Source organism: Corvus moneduloides, chromosome 1 (genome assembly GCF_009650955.1).
Source record: "Corvus moneduloides isolate bCorMon1 chromosome 1, bCorMon1.pri, whole genome shotgun sequence".
NCBI lineage: Eukaryota > Metazoa > Chordata > Aves > Passeriformes > Corvidae > Corvus > Corvus moneduloides.
The window spans coordinates 112,145,642-112,166,153 of NC_045476.1; the positions used below are offsets into that span (position 1 = coordinate 112,145,642).

Consider the following 20,512-nt stretch of genomic DNA (forward strand, 5'->3'; position numbering starts at 1 on the left):
CTCTGTTTGGGAAATGCTTGATTATGAAAAAATTAAATAAGCTTGTGAGAATATCCTAGGTTATGAAAATGTGCCTGGAAAATGTATTGCATATTGCAAACATTTATGCAATTTTTTAAAAAATGTATTTTCTATAACTTGCACTGATAATGTTTTTCAAAATCCCTCTTGCAAGTTCGGCTTAAAGAGGAGAGTTAGTTTTTGTAAATCTTGTCCCATCTGGCTGTGTGTTTCTCACTTCTGCTGTGGAAGTTCAGTGCCTAGAGGAAATCTGAGTATGGGTTCTACAAACAAAAGTAAATTAAATCTGAAACATAAAAGATGGTAGGAAATTTTAAGTAGTCTTCCACTGTTGGCCTTCACTGTCTTTATTTTATTAGTATTCATTATTTTCTTTACTGTTTTGCCTTGATGTCATCTTTTGTGTGCCGAAACATTCATGTTGCCTCTTAAAGTGCTGGGTACAGCTGGGTTAATGGGCCTGTGAAATCAGAGTATAAATTCCTCAGCATTTGAGCTTTTGGAAGTGAAAATACTGTGACAAAGTACGGTGTCACTGGACCCTATTACCAGGGCTGTCAGCTTGCGGTGAAACCAGTGCACCCCAAAATGTCAGGCAGCGGGACTGTTGTCTAGAGATAATTAGGAGCAATTAGCCAGTCTCCCTGCCGGGCAGATCGCTGTTGCCTTTCTCCTTTTTGCCCTTCCCCCTGCTGCCACTGCAGGGCAAGGAGTTATGGCATTGGTGGTTCCCTGGTAGAGAGAGAGAGAGAGAGAGAGAGAGAGACTCTGTGTGTGTGTGTGTGTGTGTCCGTGCGGGCGCCCCGGCCCCCTCCCCGCCCCGCCGCATTGTGGAGGGAGGGACCGCGGCCGCCTCCGCCGCCGTGCGGGGCCGGGCGCTGTCCGTGGTGCTGAGCCCGGCGGGGTGGGAGCTGTCCGTGGTGCTGAGCCCGGCGGGGTGGGAGCTGTCCGAGGTGCTGATCCCCGCGGGGTGGGAGCTGTCCGTGGTGCTGATCCCCGCGGGGTGGGAGCTGTCCGTGGTGCTGATCCCCGCGGGGTGGGAGCTGTCCGAGGTGCTGATCCCCGCTGGACCAGGAGCTCTCCGAGGTGCTGAGCCGTGCCGCCCGGGCGGCACCATGGTGTTCGCTCCAGGTAAGGGCAGCTGCATCCCGATCCCGGCCGGGTAGCCCAGCAGGAAGGCCCCGGCCGTGCCGGAGAGCTGCTGCGGGGAGGGGGTGATGATTGAGCCAGTGCTGCCAGCAGGCAGAGGCAGGTAGCTTCAAAGAAGGTGGTTTAGTTTGTGGTTTCTTTAGCTGTGGATCCAGAGGTTATGAGGGTCACCCCTGTGGTTCTCATCAGGGACAGGAGCCTCCTATACAAATGTGCAGGGGGCTGTGCTTGTCAGACCACACAAAAGGGTCACAAAAGGGGATGTGGCCTTGCAGTGACTGGAGAGTGAGTCCCCCTCTGCACCCACACCCATGGCTGCCAATAAGACCATCCCTGAAACTCATGGAGATAATTTACAAATTTCAATTCCTCTTTCCTCCCCACCCTAAACAAAATAAATATTTGAGTGGAAGAGAACAGAAAGTTTATTCAGTCCAGTTTTTACTGGAACAAAACTGAAGATGACAGCAGTTTGTGTCTAATGTGAGATCTCACTGTATAAGGGTGCAGAATCTCTAGTTCGTGGTATACTTTTGTGCTAACCCATAGAAGAAGCGAAACTACAGCAAATCTGTATTGGATTTGGTACATTCTGCTTGGAAATAGGCAGCTGGTTGATCAGAAAGGGATGAGAGGGATGAAAGGCCCAGTAGCTGCAGGGTGTAAATGTAAGTCATGCATAGTATCTTCTGTAGGGAAATGACTTGAAAATAACTTTGTTAAAGATGTATAACTTTCAGTAAAATAGTGGGTCAATAGAAAAGGGAAAGTAAATGCTGCAACTTGGCAATGAATAACTATTAATACCTTTGTTTTGCAAAGCTTACAGAGGTTTTGTCTTTGAAATTAATATCCAATCTCTGAAAGGGTAAGAATCCAAAAGCTTTACACTTTCGTATTAAAAAAAAAATCTTGGGACTAACTTTGTTAACTCAATAGAGTCTAATTTTTTTTTTTTTTTAAAAGTGTCTCTTTTCAACAATCTCATTAAGTTTGTCTGTTTAACTGCCTGGTTGCTCTCTAATTTAGTACATTCACATGCATTGTGTTGTGAAATTGGGACCAAGTTATTTATCTTAATAGAACAAGCCACTGCTTTTTGTAATACACCTTTCAGTATTAGTGGCTCTTTTCTGAACTCCTTTTCTCTGTCACACTGTCACCATTAGCTGTACAAGTTTTTGAAATGCTCTGTGGGACTGGAAAACTGTGGGAAGAGATTACCTCTAAAATAATGAAAACATGCATGTTTTTTCTTCAAAGGCTGACAAAGAACAAACGCCAAAGCTCATTAATAACTGCATGAATTGCTCTTTTCACAACTCTAATACATAGATGGAAAAAAATCCTCTGTCCAAAACTGTTTTATATAGTCTTTCTTCAGTTTTCCTATACTCAAAGAAAAGCCCATGGTTTCCTTGCAAATGTTGCCATAAAATACATAGGGCAACTAAATGGGAAATTGTAAAAGAAATGATAGAACAATCTATTATATTCAGACAGAGCAAGCCTGAGTACAATCCTGGTTTTTTTATTGTTTTTCTTCCCTGCAAATCAGCCCTGCCCTGGCATTATCTCTTCTCCAGATATTAAAAAAAGTAATAATAAAATAAGAGATTTATACATCTTTAGAATCTTCATAGTACTTAAGGCCATATGAGGTAAGAATACTGTACGTTTACTAAGAAAATGAGTTTCATTTCTTCAATCAACTTTCTGATTTTATTTCACTGTGATGAATGACCTCATTTTCTGTTCCATTTATTTGTTGGGGTGTAAGGGGAGAGGAAGTAAAAGATTTATCTAACTGTAAATGGTTAGGGTCAGAATGATAAACTTCCAGGATGGGGTGGAAAAAAGAAAACAAAACAACAATCAAGAGGAAAATCTCTTCCAGAAGCAAGAAGTATGGAAGTCATTTATCTGACAACAAAGATAAGATTTTGCAGATGAATAAGGTGATGGTCTTTTTCTTAAGGTCTTGGATATGTTATTTCAGAACTCTGAAATAATGAGGTGTGTTCATAAGCTGTTAAGTAGAAGCAGCTTATCAAGTTAAATAGACTTTTAAAAAGGTGAAGCCTACTGACTGTTTACTGAGTAGATACTTTTCTGTTAATCTTCAGCTCCCTAAAACTTCTATCTACTATGTTGAAAAAATAACACAACAAAGCAGCACAAAAACAAACAACCCCAAAAGAAGCCTGGATATTACTGAGATAGATCAAAATTATTATAAATTTTCCAGCATTCCATGACAAAATTGGACTTCCTGTCTCATTTCAGACAGTGTACTGCTATTTGTAGGTATGCAAAAAAGTATTCTTCATATTCTTCATTTATTCATATTCTTCCTTCCCACTTAAAATTAACATTGAGACTGTTCCAGAACAGAGGAAGGAACTGAGAAGAGTATGGTTTTTCCTTACTTGGTTTAATTTGACTGGGCCTTCATTGTACTGTCTTGCGCTGATTGATTAATGATATGCTTATGTATAGGGAATGCAGTCCAAACTCCGTAAGGTATCTGGGCATTCATTTTTTCTTGAAAATTCACATATGTTGTGCTGCCCTTACAGTGAGGGATGATACATGAAATTCACACAAGCTACGCGTTGCAAGGTTTAGGTTCTTTACTTTTCCTGTACTTAACTGCTTTAGGCAGTTTGAGAAGTAGACAAAAATGTGTTATTTTACATTGCATGTAAGGATGGAGGTACATATGAGACTGCACTAGAGAAGCATGAAATTTCAGGGTTTTGGATTAGATCAAAAAGCAGAGAGAAGTCACCATTTTTGAATTGGTAGATCTTCTTACGAAGTTTTCCTTACATTTTCTGTAGAAGATAGTGTATTCCAGAATTTTAAAAAATGTCAATGCTAAATTAGCCTGTAAAATACTGATAACTACAAATAATTCCACAGATTAAATATGTGCTACTGTGAGGCAGGAAATGAAGAGGTATTAAAACACTTATTTGTTCTAACACATTAGTAAAAATTAGAGAATGCAGCAAGCTTTCTTCTGATAGCATGTCATTAGTTTACAAAAGTGTGATCACTTCCAATATCAGCATTTACCAGATTGAAGAGTAACTTTAAATGTTACTAATCCAGCTACTAATCAAACTACTTCTTTGCAGACTTCCACTTACTTTTCCAAAAATTACCTTTGGGCATATTCCATGCTAATTTCCAACCCTAAAATGTTTTTCTAGTGCAAGATAAAAATAATACTCTTTACTTATGATCTGTCTGAACAAACACAATACAAAGGTGTTTTTCATGCTTCAAGAACTTTTTCTGATGTTATTTTCCATGAATCACTCAAACACTTATGTCTTAGCCCTTACATGTATGTACTGATATAACACAGCTATGGCCTGCATTTTTAAAATTAGCTTGGGAATAAAGTTAGAAACCTATGTCTGAGCTACCTAAATGGTTTTCTAAGCAAATCTGGCTTGACTATCATTTCAGTGATTATTTTAGTATATTTTGAGAATTTTACACTACTCTTACTCTGTAAAACCGTAAATAAAATAACCAAATTATAGAGTCTCATCATTGCAGTCAATCATTGTTTCATCCAGTACAAAGCTGTGTTTGAATAGGTTTGTGCCTTTTTTTTTTTTTTTTTGCATAGTTTATTTTAGAAAGGAATCCGTTTTGAACTGAATACCTCAAGAAAGATTGGAATATTTACATTGACAGCTTGTTTTGGGTCAAACACTCCCTTTCTTTAAGCTTGTGTCTGCTTTGAATTCTGTGATTTCATCTTTCAGGTGAATCTTGTTATTTGTCAGTGTAATTTGAAGAATTCCTTTTACCTGACAGTTTCCCCATAACTAGAAACTCAGATGTTTTACTCAACACCCTGTAGTCCTAAAAGAAGGAGGAGGATATAGAATTAATTTTTGTATCAATATTTTTGTGTTAAAAAATGTGCGAACACAAAGATAGACATTAGAGAAGTCAGAATATTCACTGCTTGGTGCCTTTTTCGTGCAACAGTAACACCAATAGCTTTTCAACGAGGTTTTCAGCAGCACAGCTGTTCTTAACATCTTTAAGCTGGGAGCAGCATAGCAGACTTGTATAATGACACTGAAGATCAGAAGCGCATCCTGTACCAAACATTTTAGGAATCTCATTACACTGCAATTGAAAACATAGCAGCTGCATACTGAAACAGATGTACTTACTGGTCTGAATAGTCCTGATCTTCTCCAGTGGAAAAGCTGGGATAGCAGCAACCTGTTGTGCTGCAGAACATGAAGATGTGAAATTTCTTGACAGAATTTTAATTTTTTTTTATTATAGCATTACAGGTACTATTGCAGATCGCTATTGCAATGCCCAGGTCAAGACAGTATGGAAGGGCCTGTTCATGAATGCAAAAATCGCTACCAATAACTTTACTTCTTTGGAGGTAACCTGTTGTGGGATATCTCCAGTGTTTGTGCCAACTGTGGTATTCTGGCACTCAGTTATGAAGTGTCTTTCATCCATGAAAACAAGGCAGGACACAGTCCTTGTTGTCCTTATTAACTGCTGTGCTACATTCTGCTAATGCTCTGTGTTCTGCAGTCCTCCCCAGAAATCCCTAATCCATGATGTAAAAGTATATGCATGTAGGATTCTTATTTGATAGCTTAGTGTTGACAAAGTCCGTGTGAAGGACATAATTTGAAAGTGAAAAACAAAACTATTTGCCAACCTCATGCAGTCTGATATAACGGAGGTTTTGTCCAGTATTTGTTATGGCTGGTAGTGAGCATAGAGGTGCCCCCCAAAAGTGTCTGAATGCATTTATAGCTCTCAACAATAGTTCAAAATGTTTGCCACCCGGTAGGAAGAAATCATATAGAAGGAAATTCCTTATTCTTTTTTTGCTGAGGAAAAATATTTCTTGTGCTGACTTCTTCCCAGTGACACATTGATCTTTCCCCTGCTGTGAAACTCCACTAGCACATCTCATTAGCGAGGTGAAAGAAATTTAGTTCATAGATATTCAGAAATGTGATGAAATTAGCAAGCTTAAGAAAATAATCAACAGCCCTAGGTGCAAACTTTCTTTAAAGTAAGAATAAACATAGCATTACAAAATGGCCCAGAATTTATTTTTTCAAATTATTTTTAACAGAACTGAAGGCTTGAATAAGTGAGGCTGGCACCTTTCACTTCCATGTCACTGGATTGAATCTGATTCAGGTTAGGTGTGAGAAGAATTCTGTTATCACAGTAGCTGTGTATGGCCTATATTGAAGGAGTGGTTCATAGTGGGGGCATAGTGGTAATAAGTGATACAATCCTTATTAATATCCTTACTGGAACTGTTTATTGAGCAGGAAAGTCAAATGGTGAATATAGAAAAGGAATGAGTTACACTTACATCCAGGGTTTGTCCCTCCGAGTTGTTGTTTTGTAGGTGAATTGTTCTCTTGTACTTGTTATAGACATAAATAGTATCATTCCAATCTTATAAGTTTTATTATGCTAGTTGAAAAAATGCCCTTACTGTAAAATACAGTGAAAGGTAGATTTATTTCTATCCCTCCAATCTTGTCTATTAAAGTTTTTGTTAAGGACATAATACATTGTATTATGTTACGAATACTAGGTTAAGTAAAAACTATTTGCAAGCAAATAATTTATAATTTATTTATAAATAAATATTTTGAAAATTTTTGACTACTAGTTACCCATCTGTATTGTGTTTTTTACATAATAATTTGAAAGATTCTATAGAGCTTTAGTGGATGTCAATCAGAGCAGAGTCTTTACTGATGTTAACAGAAACGAAAAGCTGACCTGGATAGCCATAAAATACTTCAGGTTCCTATACAATGCCTTTCCAGGGAAGTCAGGGCAGTTGCTGTTGTTTGCCCTTCCAAATCCTGTAGTTGTGTTACCAGAAGATGCCATCTTCTTTCTTCAAGAGAGTTTGACATTTTTTGTTTGAAGAAGTAAATTGAGCCATATTCTACTCAGGTATTTCTCTAATGGTGAGGCAGATGTAATCTCCTGTGAATTACTTGCATTTGCTTCACTTTGTAGTATGTATATTTGATAGAATAACCCTGTCATTCTATCATTTTCTGTCTTTGGGCAGTGAATCCACTCACAATTTATCAGTACAGAGTGGTTGCATATCCATTCCTGCTTCCATTAAATACTTGCAGATTGATGTTGCATTTTGTCTTGAAGTAAGTTTTCTTAATAGAGCGGAAAATATTTCTCTAGGAAGACAGAGAATCAGTTCCAAGAGTGGAAAACAGCATGTGATGGCATCCTGTTGTAAAGAGAGATTCTGTCAAGATTACAGCTACGAAGTAAAAAAAACACAAAACCAAAAAAGGGTTTTGCTCTTTCAAGGTGCCTTTTAGGTTTATATAATGTTTGATTTACTTTCTATCATGATTTTGTGTATATCCGTGCATGTGTATATGCCCAAGGGAATGGCCTGAAGTTGTGTCAGGGGAGGTTTAGGTTGGATATTAGGAAAAGGTTCTTCACCCAGGGGGTGGACACGGCACTGGAACAGGCACCCCAGGGAAGTGGTCATGATACCAAGCCTGACAGAGTTCAAAATTATTTGGACAACACTCTCAGGCACATGGTGTGACTCTTGGGGATTGTCATGAGCAGGGCAGGAGTTGGGCCCAATGATGCTGATGGGTCCCCTCCAACTCAGCATATTCTGTGATTCTGAGATTCTACACACGTATATGTTCATGATCTCAGCCTCAGTTGCTAATAGCCATATTTACAGCCTTCATACTCCACTCACATTCTAAAATAAGCAGGGAATTTTTTTCTGTACTTCTGTGCATGTGCAAATTTAGGGCTTTTTGTGGGGGTGTTTTTTTCTTGGAGGTTTATGTTGTGGGGTTTGGGGTTTATTTTAGAGCTAGAGGAGGGCTCTGCTTCACCTGAAATACGGACAGACAATTTCTGACTGAATAATCTGGTATAAATTGCAACATATCTAAAATGTACCAGGATGTTTTCACTGGTTTGCTGGCTTTTTACAGGTTATGTAACCTCTTCCTTATTTTCTACGCTTAAAAAAGAAAATCAGGGTCAGGTATTGTAAATTTTAATTAACGCACATAGTTAACAATTAAAGTACGTTGTTCTTTAAGACCAAAAATCACAAAAAACTGCAGAAATATAAACACAGCAGCTAGCAAAATGAACCTCCACTGAAAACTTGCCCTTCACTTATGCTGTACAGTGGTGGATACTGAAAGTCTTCTAACACAAAAGTTGTTTCAATGGGGATCAAAATGAGCTTTTTGATACAGATTCAGAAGACCTATATAAATGTTATCTAGATTTCTGTGCTGAATGTTTTCTTTTTGGATAGGAATCTCTGAGCACCTGAACTGTAGAAAATAGAAGGTAGAGGGGGTCAGATGATGAGTGGTGTCCCTCAGGGCCTCGTCTTGGGACTGGTGCTCTTTGATACCTTCACCAGTGACACAGACAGTGGGATTGGGTGCACCCTCAGCAAGTTTGCACCTGACACAAAGTTGGACGGTGCAGTTGGCACAGCAGAAAAATGGGATGCTGTCCAGAGGGACCTGGACAAACTTTAGAACCTCATGAAGTTGAACAAGTCCAAGTGCAAAGCACTGCACGTGGGTTGATGCAATCCCAGACATGAGCACAGGCTGGGAGAAGAACTCATTGAATGCAGCCCTGATGAGAAGGACTTGGGGCTAGTGGCAGATGGAAAACTGGATGTGAGCCAGCAATGTGCACTTACAGCCCAGACAGCCAACCATATCCTGGGCTACATCAAAAGCAGTGTGTGCAGCGGATCAAGGGAGGTAGTTCCCCCACTCCATTCTGGTGAGATCCCACGTGGAGTGCTGCATCCAGCTCTGGCATCCTCAACACAAGAAGGACATGGACCTATTAAAGTGGGTTCAAAGGAAAGAAAAAAGATGATCAGAGGGCTGGAGCACCTCTCCAGTGAAGGCAGTTTGAGAGAGTTGGGGTTGTTCAGCCTGGAGAAGGGAAGACTTTCAGGAGACCTTCAGGGAGCCTTCCAATGCATGAAAAGGGCTTATAAAAAACAGGGAGAGTGACTTTTTACATGGGCAGATAGTGATAAAAAAAGGGGGAGTGGTTTTAAACGAAAAGAGGGAAGATTTAGATTAGATGTTAGGAAGAAATTCTTCTCTGTGAGGATGGTGAAGTACTGGAACAGGTTGCTCAGAGAAGTTCTGGATGCCCCATGGCAGGGGGTTTGGAATTAGATGATCTTTAAGCACCCTTCCAACCCAAACCAATCTATGATTCTATGATATGGGTAACCTGTATCTGCGCCATTGGACCTCTCCTGCCTCGGAAGAATCACAGCTTTTGATGTAGAGAGGTTTCTTATTTTAGTGTTTGAAATGTGTTCTCAAAAAGAAGTAGGAAAATTGTGCAGATGAAGAGAATATAAATTTTTCATTAACTTTGAAGCAGCTGGTCCCAGATGCTCTTTAGGGAATATCTTATTTTTAATACACTGAACTCCAGTCTAAGACTTAAAAACCTTGCTAAATTAATCTTAGTTTACAGTACTGAATCCAGAAATATTCTTTTTGGGACCAAAATCTGAGTATCAAATTTATGGCTTTGGGTGTGGCAGAAGTGTCAGTGACCAGTATTTTGAACTACATTCAGTCTTCAAAGCTGAAAAGACACAGTCCTTAAGGAGTGAATTTATTGCTATATGTGAAAATACCTAGAAAATATATAGATTGAAGTGTATAATCTGGTTTTAGTTAATATTATTGAACTATGGCAAGAAATCTTACTAAAATGTTGAAAAATGCTTAAGAATAGATAGGTCTCAGCAATCTCCAAATCTGAAAAAAACCTCATTTTCGCTGGCATATTTCAAATAATATGAAATAACTTGCTGGAGTCTTTAAAGAGATAGCTTTATATAGCAAAAAATCCCCAAGAAAATTCCAGATATTCCTATATCTTAAGGAAGAGTAAAACCTCAGTAGGAAAAAAATTACAAAACCTGAGTTGAGATATAGCCAATGTCCGGATAAAAAGGTACAATGAAGTACTATTCTGGAGATATTAGTATGTCCTTTGAGACTGCTTATCTGCATTTCTGCTATTCTCTTTTGTTCTTATATTCCTCCCCCATTTGTATTCCAAGCAGAGTTATTCCAGCTTCATTCTTAAAATTTATTTCAACGACCAAAGTAGTCTGTGCTGGACCCCTTCATGATACAGTTCCTCTTCCATGCTGGTTGAACAGCAGGAGTAGGGAATGAGGTTAAGGCAGAAAATAAAATTGAACTGAACCTTAACTTTTTTAATGAAAGTCAATGTTGCAATCCCCTGCACAGCAGGTTAGGGAATTGGAAAAACACAGGATCCTACATAAAGTACTTTTGGATTTCTAATATGTTCAGTGTCCTCCTTTCTTCCTCAAGGAATTGGGGTAAGTGAATATTGCCTCCTGATGGCTGATAGCTGTTAGCCAGGACCTCACCGGGCTCCATTCAAGAGCATGGGAAGTGGCACTGGGCAGAATTAACTCAAATGCAGTTAAGAGTGCTTTTTTGGTTTTTTTTAAAGATTAAATTTGCAACTTCATTGTAGGACCTTTTCATGAGGTCTCTGAGCTGTCATCATTACTGACATTGAGACAAATTGGGTCTCTAATCCTGTAAATAGCTTAATGACTCTCATGCGTAACGTTGGTTTGTGCACATGTGTTGGAAAGCCTTCAGTCCTGGCTGATTGCCATGTTCATTCATTCTGGATGTAATTAACATGACTCATCAACATTTCCTGATTATGGACCTCTTCTTCAAATTAGGCTTCTTGTGCTGAAATCCCAGCAACAACCTCTAAAGCAAATCAAAGAAGGAGATTTTTTAACCACTTCAATTCACAGGTTACAAAATATTCACTGGAGGAGGCTCATCTGGAAGTTCCATGCTGTGTCCAGCAAGATGGAGAGATGTGTCACTGCCTAATGCCAAAGGGAAGTTAGAGAGCTGAACTTGGTTTCTTGTAGAAGAATATCAATGTTGATGCAAAGAATGTTACTGTTAATCATTACAACATACACACATACATTATGTCATTACAAACTTGCCAGGTTCTGTAAGGTTTTTTAATATCTACAGTTTATAAACAAAATTTAGGTAATAACATGCAACCTTTTCCCATATATTCCCATGTATCCACACTGGACCTTCTGATGAAGTCTAATCATCACGGTCTCGTCTACTTCTACTTTCATTCCATTAAAAAATTTCATTAGCACTGTCAGTTGGATTATAAACATTATAGTAATAATTTTCAACAGAATTGAAATAGAATTTCCAGAGATCAGTATTTTTGTTGAATTATTATCAATTTTTATTTTAAAAAAATTTCTAATGTTGCAGTGCTGAAGAAAATAGTATAATCATTAATTATTGCAATCCAAAACAATATTTGATAAAACCAATGGTAAATTTTTAGTTAGACTATACTTGCATAATCTTATGTAAATATGAAGAAAAAATATTTACTTCTTGGCTGTTTCAGCTTCAGAATTGTTGCATAAATTTAAATTGTAGCTAACAGGGGAATGTATTTTGGGTAATTCTGAGTTCTAAATTGATCAGAAGTTTGTTTAGGGGAATGGGATTCTTAGTTTTAGATATGGTTAAGCTTAAAGTGGTTTACACAATCTACAGGAAGAATAAATGTTACAGGCTTTGAGGAAAGGTGAATTAAAAGGTCTTTAACTCCCTCACTGTTTATTGACAGCATTAGTGGATCTGGGACAGACTTGCATCTTTGCAAGATCATGCCTGTGGTAGTTTAGCTTCACGATAGTATTCCAAACAATCCTATGAAAAGGTACAGTAGAGAACTTAGCTGTTGATTCAAACAAATTACCCATTATAGAGTGTTACTTATTAGGAGTGTTTATAAGGCGTAATAAATTTAACTTGTAGCAAGCTGAAAGAAAATAGCTGCAGGGTATAGAAACAGAAAGTGAAGGAGACTACTTTGATTGCAGGCTGGAAAGGAAGTGACTCAGGATACTTTGAAGAAAATGAAATGTATAAATGAGAAAAGGCTCATGTGCAACCAGAGAGAAGTTCTTAAACTTTTTGATCTGCTAAATGCTTTTTCTCTGTAGCTATTTTTTTTCCATGTATACATTTCTAGTATATTCCATAGTCTAGAAACATTTCAGAGGATGTAAAGTCTTCCACACAAGGTGTTACTGGACTTTAAATAGTATTAGTTCAATTAATTGAAATGAATACTTGGAATTTACTTGAAATATTTTATATTCTTTTTCCAAATTGCTACCATATTTTCCTTCATGGGGAGCATCAAGCAAGCCAATTTCAAGGCACTGATACATGGCACTAGTTTTAGGTGGAATATGTAATTGATTCCTGCAGCCAGTCCAAGATTTTGATGTTTTTTTGGATCTCTTGAACTGTACTTTGGATTGCAGAACCAGATCAGAGTTTGAAAGTTACTTTTCATCTGCTGAGTTAGTTGGCATAAAATTTACTGAGAGAAGTACAAGCTAATAAAAACATGCTGAAAAGACTTCATCATGTGTTAATGATTAAATTGCTGCCTTGCATTTAACATCATTTAGCCCAGATATTTCGGTTCTGTATTTCCAGAATTGGGGTTGTGGATATAAAGGGTGAGCATCTAAAGATAGAGAACAAGTAAAGATTTTCTAAGATCAAGAGAAAAAAGTAGTCTTTAGACAAGGATAACTAATAGGCAGCATGTGTTTCTAATGTTGTTCAAGTTTTTCCCAGAAATTACTTCAAGTGACCTATTTGTCATGGAATTTTAACTTAACTAGTTATACTTCAGAGCTTAACAAATGATAGATAAAAATTAATTGTATTTTATCACCCTAGTAAGTCTTATTTTGATTAGCTAAACACCAAATACTTAGCAAACACCAAATACTTATTGTCTTTTTTTCACCTGATTGAAAATATGAAGTTCTTAAAGTCCCAGATTAATTCTATAGGCTCTCAAATTTCTGTCTGGATGTCCACAGCAGTCTGTATTTCAGCAAGGTGGACATGGATATATGTTCCAGCCCAGCCCTTTTGGGATCCTTGCATGAGTCATCTCTGCTTTCCTTATTCAATCCCTCTCTTCCTCCTCAGAGTAGGTCCTCCATATCAATAAATAAAGGAGCTTCTCAGAAAAAAACTAGCTGACTGCTTTCATTGAAATGAATAATTGGAAGAAGAGGATGTAGTGGGGATGCTTTTTGGGAGATTGCTGTTTACTCATTCAGGAAGTGGAAAAGTTGTGATTTATCTCAGCCTAACCAGCTAAAATCACAGGAATGCAGAGGTTTTGTGGTTGGAAGGGACCTCTGGAAGTTATCTTGTGCAACTCCTGATCAGTCAGGGTCATCTAGAACCATTTGCCCAGGATCATGCCCTGTTGGGTCAGCTGTAATAGATACCGTACACCCAGAGGAGCTGGATGTTCATGTTTGACTGCTTGACATCTCTGGCCGTCCAGCTCCTGCAAATAATGGTCCCAACACGGGCTCATACCTGGGTCAAACACAGTGTCAGGTATCACCCTCCAAAATAACTATTATTTTCACTTGCTTTCTAATTGAGATGGTCCACATAAGCTGCCAATGGTCTCATTGATCATATCACCCCAGGCCAACAGCTTTGACTCTCTCTGTGTCTAAAGCCAATTAGCTGTTTTTATCTGGGTTGCTATCATCCTAACTATTTTACTATTTACTATTTATAAATCAAGTTTATTTGAGCTGCCTTATTTCCTTTCTGTGCATACCTAAACCCTCAGAGGCCGGGCAGAGGTAGTCCAGAGGTTTTGGGTTCTCTGTTCTTGGTTATCTCAGCAAATAAAAGAATCATCTAATGAGTTAGAGATGAGCTGACGTAATCTACATCTCACTTATCTGTGTGGTGCTTTCAGACAGGTTTTGCTCCTAAATAAACAACTGAAAAACCCAGGGAGAAATGCACTGGAAAACTCTTTTTTTTCAACTGAGTGTTGCTATGGTTGACCTTTCTAAAGTAAACATATTTAAACATTGGATTTTGTAGATTAATTGGCAAGGACTAAATAAATAATGAAGCATCCCTCAGGAGAGTGAGTAATTTTCAACAGCAATGTACTTAATGACTATGTTTTCAATAATAAATTCTGGGGGTTTGTGGCTTAGGGGACTGACAAATTTTTCACATTTCATATAACATCATTGTCTATTCCAACATACTCATTTGTTTTTAGAATTTCATGTTTATCTATGCTTTTGTTAATACATATCTTCTGAACATCAGCTGTATTGACTGATCTTTTTCAGCCAAACAAGAAGACTAATTCATTGTGTGATAAAATGTGACTTCATATTTGAGTAGTAAAGAATTATCTGTACTGTATCTGTTAAGTAACACTTAATTCTATCCAAAAACCACTGTTTCAAGTGCTGAGGAGTGAAAAAAAACTGAATCAGGGAAGCTGACTGTGCCAACAATTCAAGCAATTCTTTTCAGTCAGCTTTTCCAGTTAAAACATGTTTTCTAAGTTTTCATGGGTTTTAACCTCTTACTTGTAGACACTTTGCCACCTCAGTACAGTTGCAGGGTTTTAAAAAAAATTATTCATTTTCAATAGCATTAAATCCAATTTCTACTTCGCTTTTAGCCAGAATATATATAATATGAACAAAAATCCCTCCAGTTTTCTTTTAAATCTTTTTACATATTGGAAAGCCACAATAAGGACTCTCCAGAGCCTTGTCTTCTCCAGGCTGAACAACCCCAGCTCTCTCAGCCTGTCTTCACAGGAGAGTTTTGTGAGCCTCTGTTCATCTTGGTGGTGGTCCTCCTCTGGACATGCTCCAACAGGTCCATGTCTTCACAGTGGTGAGGACCCCAGACCCGGAAACGGTACTCCAGAATCTCACAGGAGCAGAGAACAGGGGTAGAATCACCTCCCTTTCCTCCTGGCCATGCTGTTTTTGTAAAGACTAGCATACAACTGGCTTTCTGCATCACAAGCCATCTCATTTCCACCTTTTTGTCTACCAGTATTCCCAAGTACTTCTCCAAAAATGTATTTGTGATAAATTCACCACCCAGTCTGCATTGACATCAGGCAATGCCTTGACCCAGGTGCAGGAACTTGTCTCTTCCCTCAAGCATATGGTATCTTAATAGCATATTCCCTAAGGAAACAAGTGATTCTCTTTTTGTTTCCATCTCAAGTTTCCTTGAAAAAAATTCTGAAAGAACAGTGGGAATTTATCACAGTTCCAGGTATGGACCTCTCATAAAGGCACCTGACCTTTAATTCGCTCTGATTTCTCTCAGGACACAATTCTTAAGATATGTCATTGAAACAGGCAGTAAACTACAAATCCTATTTAATGAAATAATTGAGCATAGCAGTCAACTAAGAAAAAACCGAGATGAGTATCTTTAAAACCTTTAAAATCAAATCTAATTATGTCAATAAGCACCTAGGCTAAGCATTTCAATAAACAACTAATTTCCTATATGCCAATAGGTATACATCAGAATTATTTTTTTAAATCAGTATCAGCTTTGACCATTATGAAGCATTCTTTATTGTCCAAATTGCCACTTCTGTTAGGAGCCAAAATACTTCCAAAGAGAAACCCTCTGACATAAACTACTCTTCTTCATTACCAGATGTCTGTAGTCACACTACATTACTTCACTGTTCTCCAGATTTTAACACTCTAGCAAAACAAGGAAGTTTCACATAAAAATACATATTTGTCAGGTTGCCATAGAAAATATTCTGTTTTACCTACCAGAATCTGAATGTTTCTTAATATTTTGCAAATATTTTTGAAAATCTATTTAAGGGTTAATGAACTGCACTAAATAAAACTTTGTACCTTGAAGTCAATCGGAATTTGATGAACGAGGGCTTTCAGTCTGAAGTAAAATTAAAAAAAATGTTAATGAAGCAGGTTTTTTTTCTGTATGGTGGTGAGGGAGTACATGTCAGCCTTGCAAAATAAAGTCCAATTCCCCATCCAGAAGCACAGCTCAAGTCAAAAAGGATGTGATTCACAGCTGGATGAGAAAACCTTCCTTTCTTGTCTTACTGCAAAAATGCATCTGTGCTTGTTTCAGCTGTGAAGTCACAGCTGTCCCCAGAGCTGGGGAGTAGGTAATCGAGCTGTATGACTCAAAGTCTCCCCCTTCATTCAGTCCTTTGGCACTGAGCAGGCAGAGGCACTTTCCACCCTAATTCATCATCTTCAGTATTGGCAGGTTTCCTGTGTAACAAACTGTCCTCAGTCACTCTATAATTTTGTTCCCCACCCTCCTCTTTTTCTGTCCTTCATGTTTTCACGGAGTAGCCCCAAGTTCTTAGTTCCTTTTCTTTTTTGTTTGGCTCTGGCAGGTGAGAAGCCAGGGACGGAGCAAGATGAAGTTAAGCTGCAGATTGCCAGCAAGCAGATTGTGCAGACTGCTATCCTCCGAGCAGTGCAACAAGTTTCCCAGGAGAGCCAGCAAAAGGAGAAACGAACAAACACCAGTGCAAGCCTCCAACTAGAAAGAGGAAAACTAACCAAGAAGCACGAAAAGAAGTAAAGGAGCAGATAGGGGTTTTTCAGCTCCAGTCTGCAGTGTTTTCAGCTTTCTCTTTAGTATCAGCTGTATTGCTAGTGCAATGCTACTGCTGTAAAGCAAACCAAAGTATTATCACACCTAGACATAGGGTAAAACTGCAATAGTCCTCAGCTGAAAAATATTAAGTGCATTAGATGAATGACTCCATATTTATGCAGTGCCTCTTAACAGAAATGATAACCACAGCTGTAAAAGTAGTTCCAAGCACAAGCTCTTATGATATGAGCTTATTCTCAAAAGCTTGTTGCCAGTGCACTTTCATGCTAAGTTCTCCGTGCAACGTTTACGTCAGTTCAGCTGGACGGGCTCTTCTTTGTGTTATTGGGTTCACTGAAGCTGTCTTCGCTGAAGAAATTGTTTACTGTCAGGTGTAGCAGAATGCTTTCAGGCTCCCTTGGAGCACGGGTTTGTACTTTGCTTTGATTAGACATGAACTATGTGAAATGGCAGTATAAAGTGGATTTGGTAAGTTCTGTGAACCAGTTTATTTTTTCGTCTTGGGGAAAAAAAGAAACCAATCCAGTAAGACTGCAGTGACTGTGATCTATGACTATGATCATATACCTATGATCTATGTATTTTTTTAAAAGAAGTTAAGTACTGAAGTTTTAGTCTACTTACTGAAATACTTCTATACTTCTGCATAAAAATCACTTGTGCCTAAACTATTCCTTTTGATTTTCTTGATATTGAAAAAAAGGAACTGATGTGATGATAAGGAATTGGCCATCATTTCCTTCAGTTTTGCAACTTTGCTGGGTCTTGATCTACAGAAAGAGAAAACTGAAGTGTCTTTAAAAAAAGGAGGTTGAGTATATTAGTGTCTTTAAGAATGAAAATATACTGTATCTGAATTTTGTCATGGTAGGTATTTCTCACCTGCTGGGTGTAAAGTGACTTTAGGTATTTGCAGTTCTTACATAGATTCACCTTAAATAGCACTGCGTGAAGCTGGTAATACAGAGCTTATCCTTTTAACTGCTCTATATAGCTGAAGAAATCCATGATGTTTCTGAAAATACAAATTAAATAAATGTACCCTTCACTTTTATGTTCCCTTTGTATAATGATGATTGCACTATTATACATCTGAAATGAATAGCAGTATATTTAATTCTAGAAACGGCTTGCAGCTCTGCTTCAAATGAATTCCTGTAGTAATATGCCTGGAAATACAAAGAGGAAGAAGAATGCCCTGCAAAACTTTCTTAATGGCTTTTCTGCTCAGCTAGATGATCCTCAAAGAGACTGTGGGTTAAATAATTGGCTATTACTTACTGAGTCCTGTTGCTTGTGTTAAACAATTTTGGGATTCCTTCTCCTGGACAGCGGCTTAGTCACGAATAACCACATACTGTAATATTAAGTCTTTGTAATCTGCTTTCTTTCTCTTTTTTTTTTTTTCAATTTAACAGCACTGACTCATACAAGATAGTGATTTAGCTCAATCTTCTTTCACTTAAAAATGCAAAGAAGAATTCAACATGGTTAAAAGTGTTCCAAATCGTCTACTAACGAAAACTGGCCTGGATTGCAAGTACACAGGTGGTTCTCTTCTATAGACGCTGGGTGAATTTTTCCAGTCAAGCAAACTCTGAAAGGTGAAAATAATTGGGTCTTGAGGCATGTATATGTTTGTTGTAATAGTAATTTTTTTACCATTAGCTTTTTCATCAGTTCACCTTTGTTTGAGAGGTAACTCTTTTCTAAGCACTCTTTGCATCTTGGCTCTCAGCCTAAGAAAACTGATCATGAATAAAAGCTCAGTTCTGAGGCTAATGAGCAGACGAGTCTGGTGGATGATAGAGAGCAAACCCGCTGGAGAGACTCTGTGGTGCAAAATGGTGTTTGCCATGGACTCACCTACAATGCTGCAGGAAGGAGAGATATAAAACATTTCCACTTCTTTGAAATTATTTTGCTTTTTAAAATGCTTTTTATCCCCAGACATTTGAAATATGTTTGGGTTTGGGGTTTTTGGTTTTGGTTGGGGTTTTCTTTCTGGTTTTTTTTGTTCCTGATAATTATGTTAATAATCTTCATGTCATTTTGAAATTGTTTGTACGCCCTTTTTTTTTAATTAATCATTTTGGAGAAAGAAGAATTTCAAAAACCAGTGAATCTGGGCTTTTGCCTCTGCTTCATATGAGCCAATTCCACTCCTCCTCCCACAATGCACTTTTACAGTATCCCTTTTCTGTCCCTTTGCTAGTGCCCTAGTCCTATTAGGCACACTATTACTCTGCTTAATAGTCATTTAATAGTAGTTTTATAGTTGTGTCCATCATTGTCAGAATACCAATGCCATCAGAAGTCTAATTTCTTGGAAAATCAAAAATGGTAGGAAGCCTTGGCTTGTTATGTGCTTACTAAATGATGAAAGTGGGTATTTTTTGGTATCTACACTGATAGATTATATTTTATGGAGAAGACACAGACTGCAGAAATTATAACAGATGTGGTGCAGGTCTTACTACAAATAAAAAAGAACTCCTAAAGAAACTCTGAGTTCCTTACATGTCTCTGGTTTCTCTTGTCAGAAGAGGGGAAGCAATTTCTGGATCCACTAGACAATCTCATGAAGCAAAATATGCTCATGAGGTTTGTAGTAATTAATGCGTTATTCAGCACAAAAAAAAAAAATCTTATCTTAGAAATACAAGACAATCAAAAAGGCATCTATAAGTATTTAAAACAAACTCACCACTTATTAGCAGTTATAGTGGTAAGTAAAAGTTTGTACAAATATATGAAATTATATTTATCACAACTCCAGAAGAGCAGAAGAATCATGTGTCTGTGGTTATCCTTCACTATGCTTGCTATGTTGTCATTCAGGTTGATTATAACAACTTTATTACCATATTGCACTCTTCTTTGTAAGGTAAATAAATCAGCAATGGCTAAATGGAGATTCACATGGCCACAGCAGGATGTTGTAACAGATTACTAAATGTCACTGTATATCAAGTTTTTGGTTCTGTATGGTTACACTGGAAATCCCTGCTCTAAAATAAATAAAACCAACAACTGTGACTTGGAAACAGCCATATTAATTTTACCGTTTCAGAAAAATAAAAGCATTCTGTGATAATATTATATTTATGAGTTGGAGATTCTTGGATGTTTATTCAATAGCAAACAATCACCCAGAAGTCTTATTGTCTCTACTCTAGTAATGTATGGTACTTTTTTTCTGGTGACATGTTTTAAGCATCTCAGATTGTGGTATGTCTACAATGGTAAGTATATAAAATTGCTGTGTAACTATTCTCAATATGATTGCCACGAAATATGCTGCAGTTGTTCTTTAAATGTGTGCCAATGTCAAATACACAGGTTAATGTGTCCTAACTGAAGGCTTTTCTAAAAAAAAGTTTAATTTCAATTAGTGGAAAATATAAGAGGAAATAAAATTAATTCATGAAAGTATATGGGATTCACCCATTCTCTTGGTTATCCACTCAGGTCTGAGAAGAGATTAAATTAATGAAAACCTGACTCTTGACATAACCTAATTTTTCTCAATGGTTCCCTGCAACACAGGGATCAAGTTGTCAAAAGAGTTTGTGTGAGTGAGGGGCAGAACCTGAGCTACTGGTAAATGTCTTCTTCACTCCTTCAGTAAGGAGTGAGCAGCAGTACTGATGGAGCCTGCTTTC

General features: G+C 37.8%; 1 protein-coding gene across 1 annotated transcript; it reads left to right on the forward strand.

Moving 5' to 3' along the window:
* Positions 1-806: 806 nt before the first annotated feature.
* Positions 807-19,951, forward strand: AKAIN1 (A-kinase anchor inhibitor 1; the record flags this gene model as incomplete). The annotated part of the gene is made up of 2 exons (XM_032107912.1): positions 807-1,152; positions 16,621-19,951. Coding segments are annotated over 2 exons (537 nt in total), but the record flags the coding sequence as incomplete, so codon positions are not given.
* Positions 19,952-20,512: the final 561 nt, after the last annotated feature.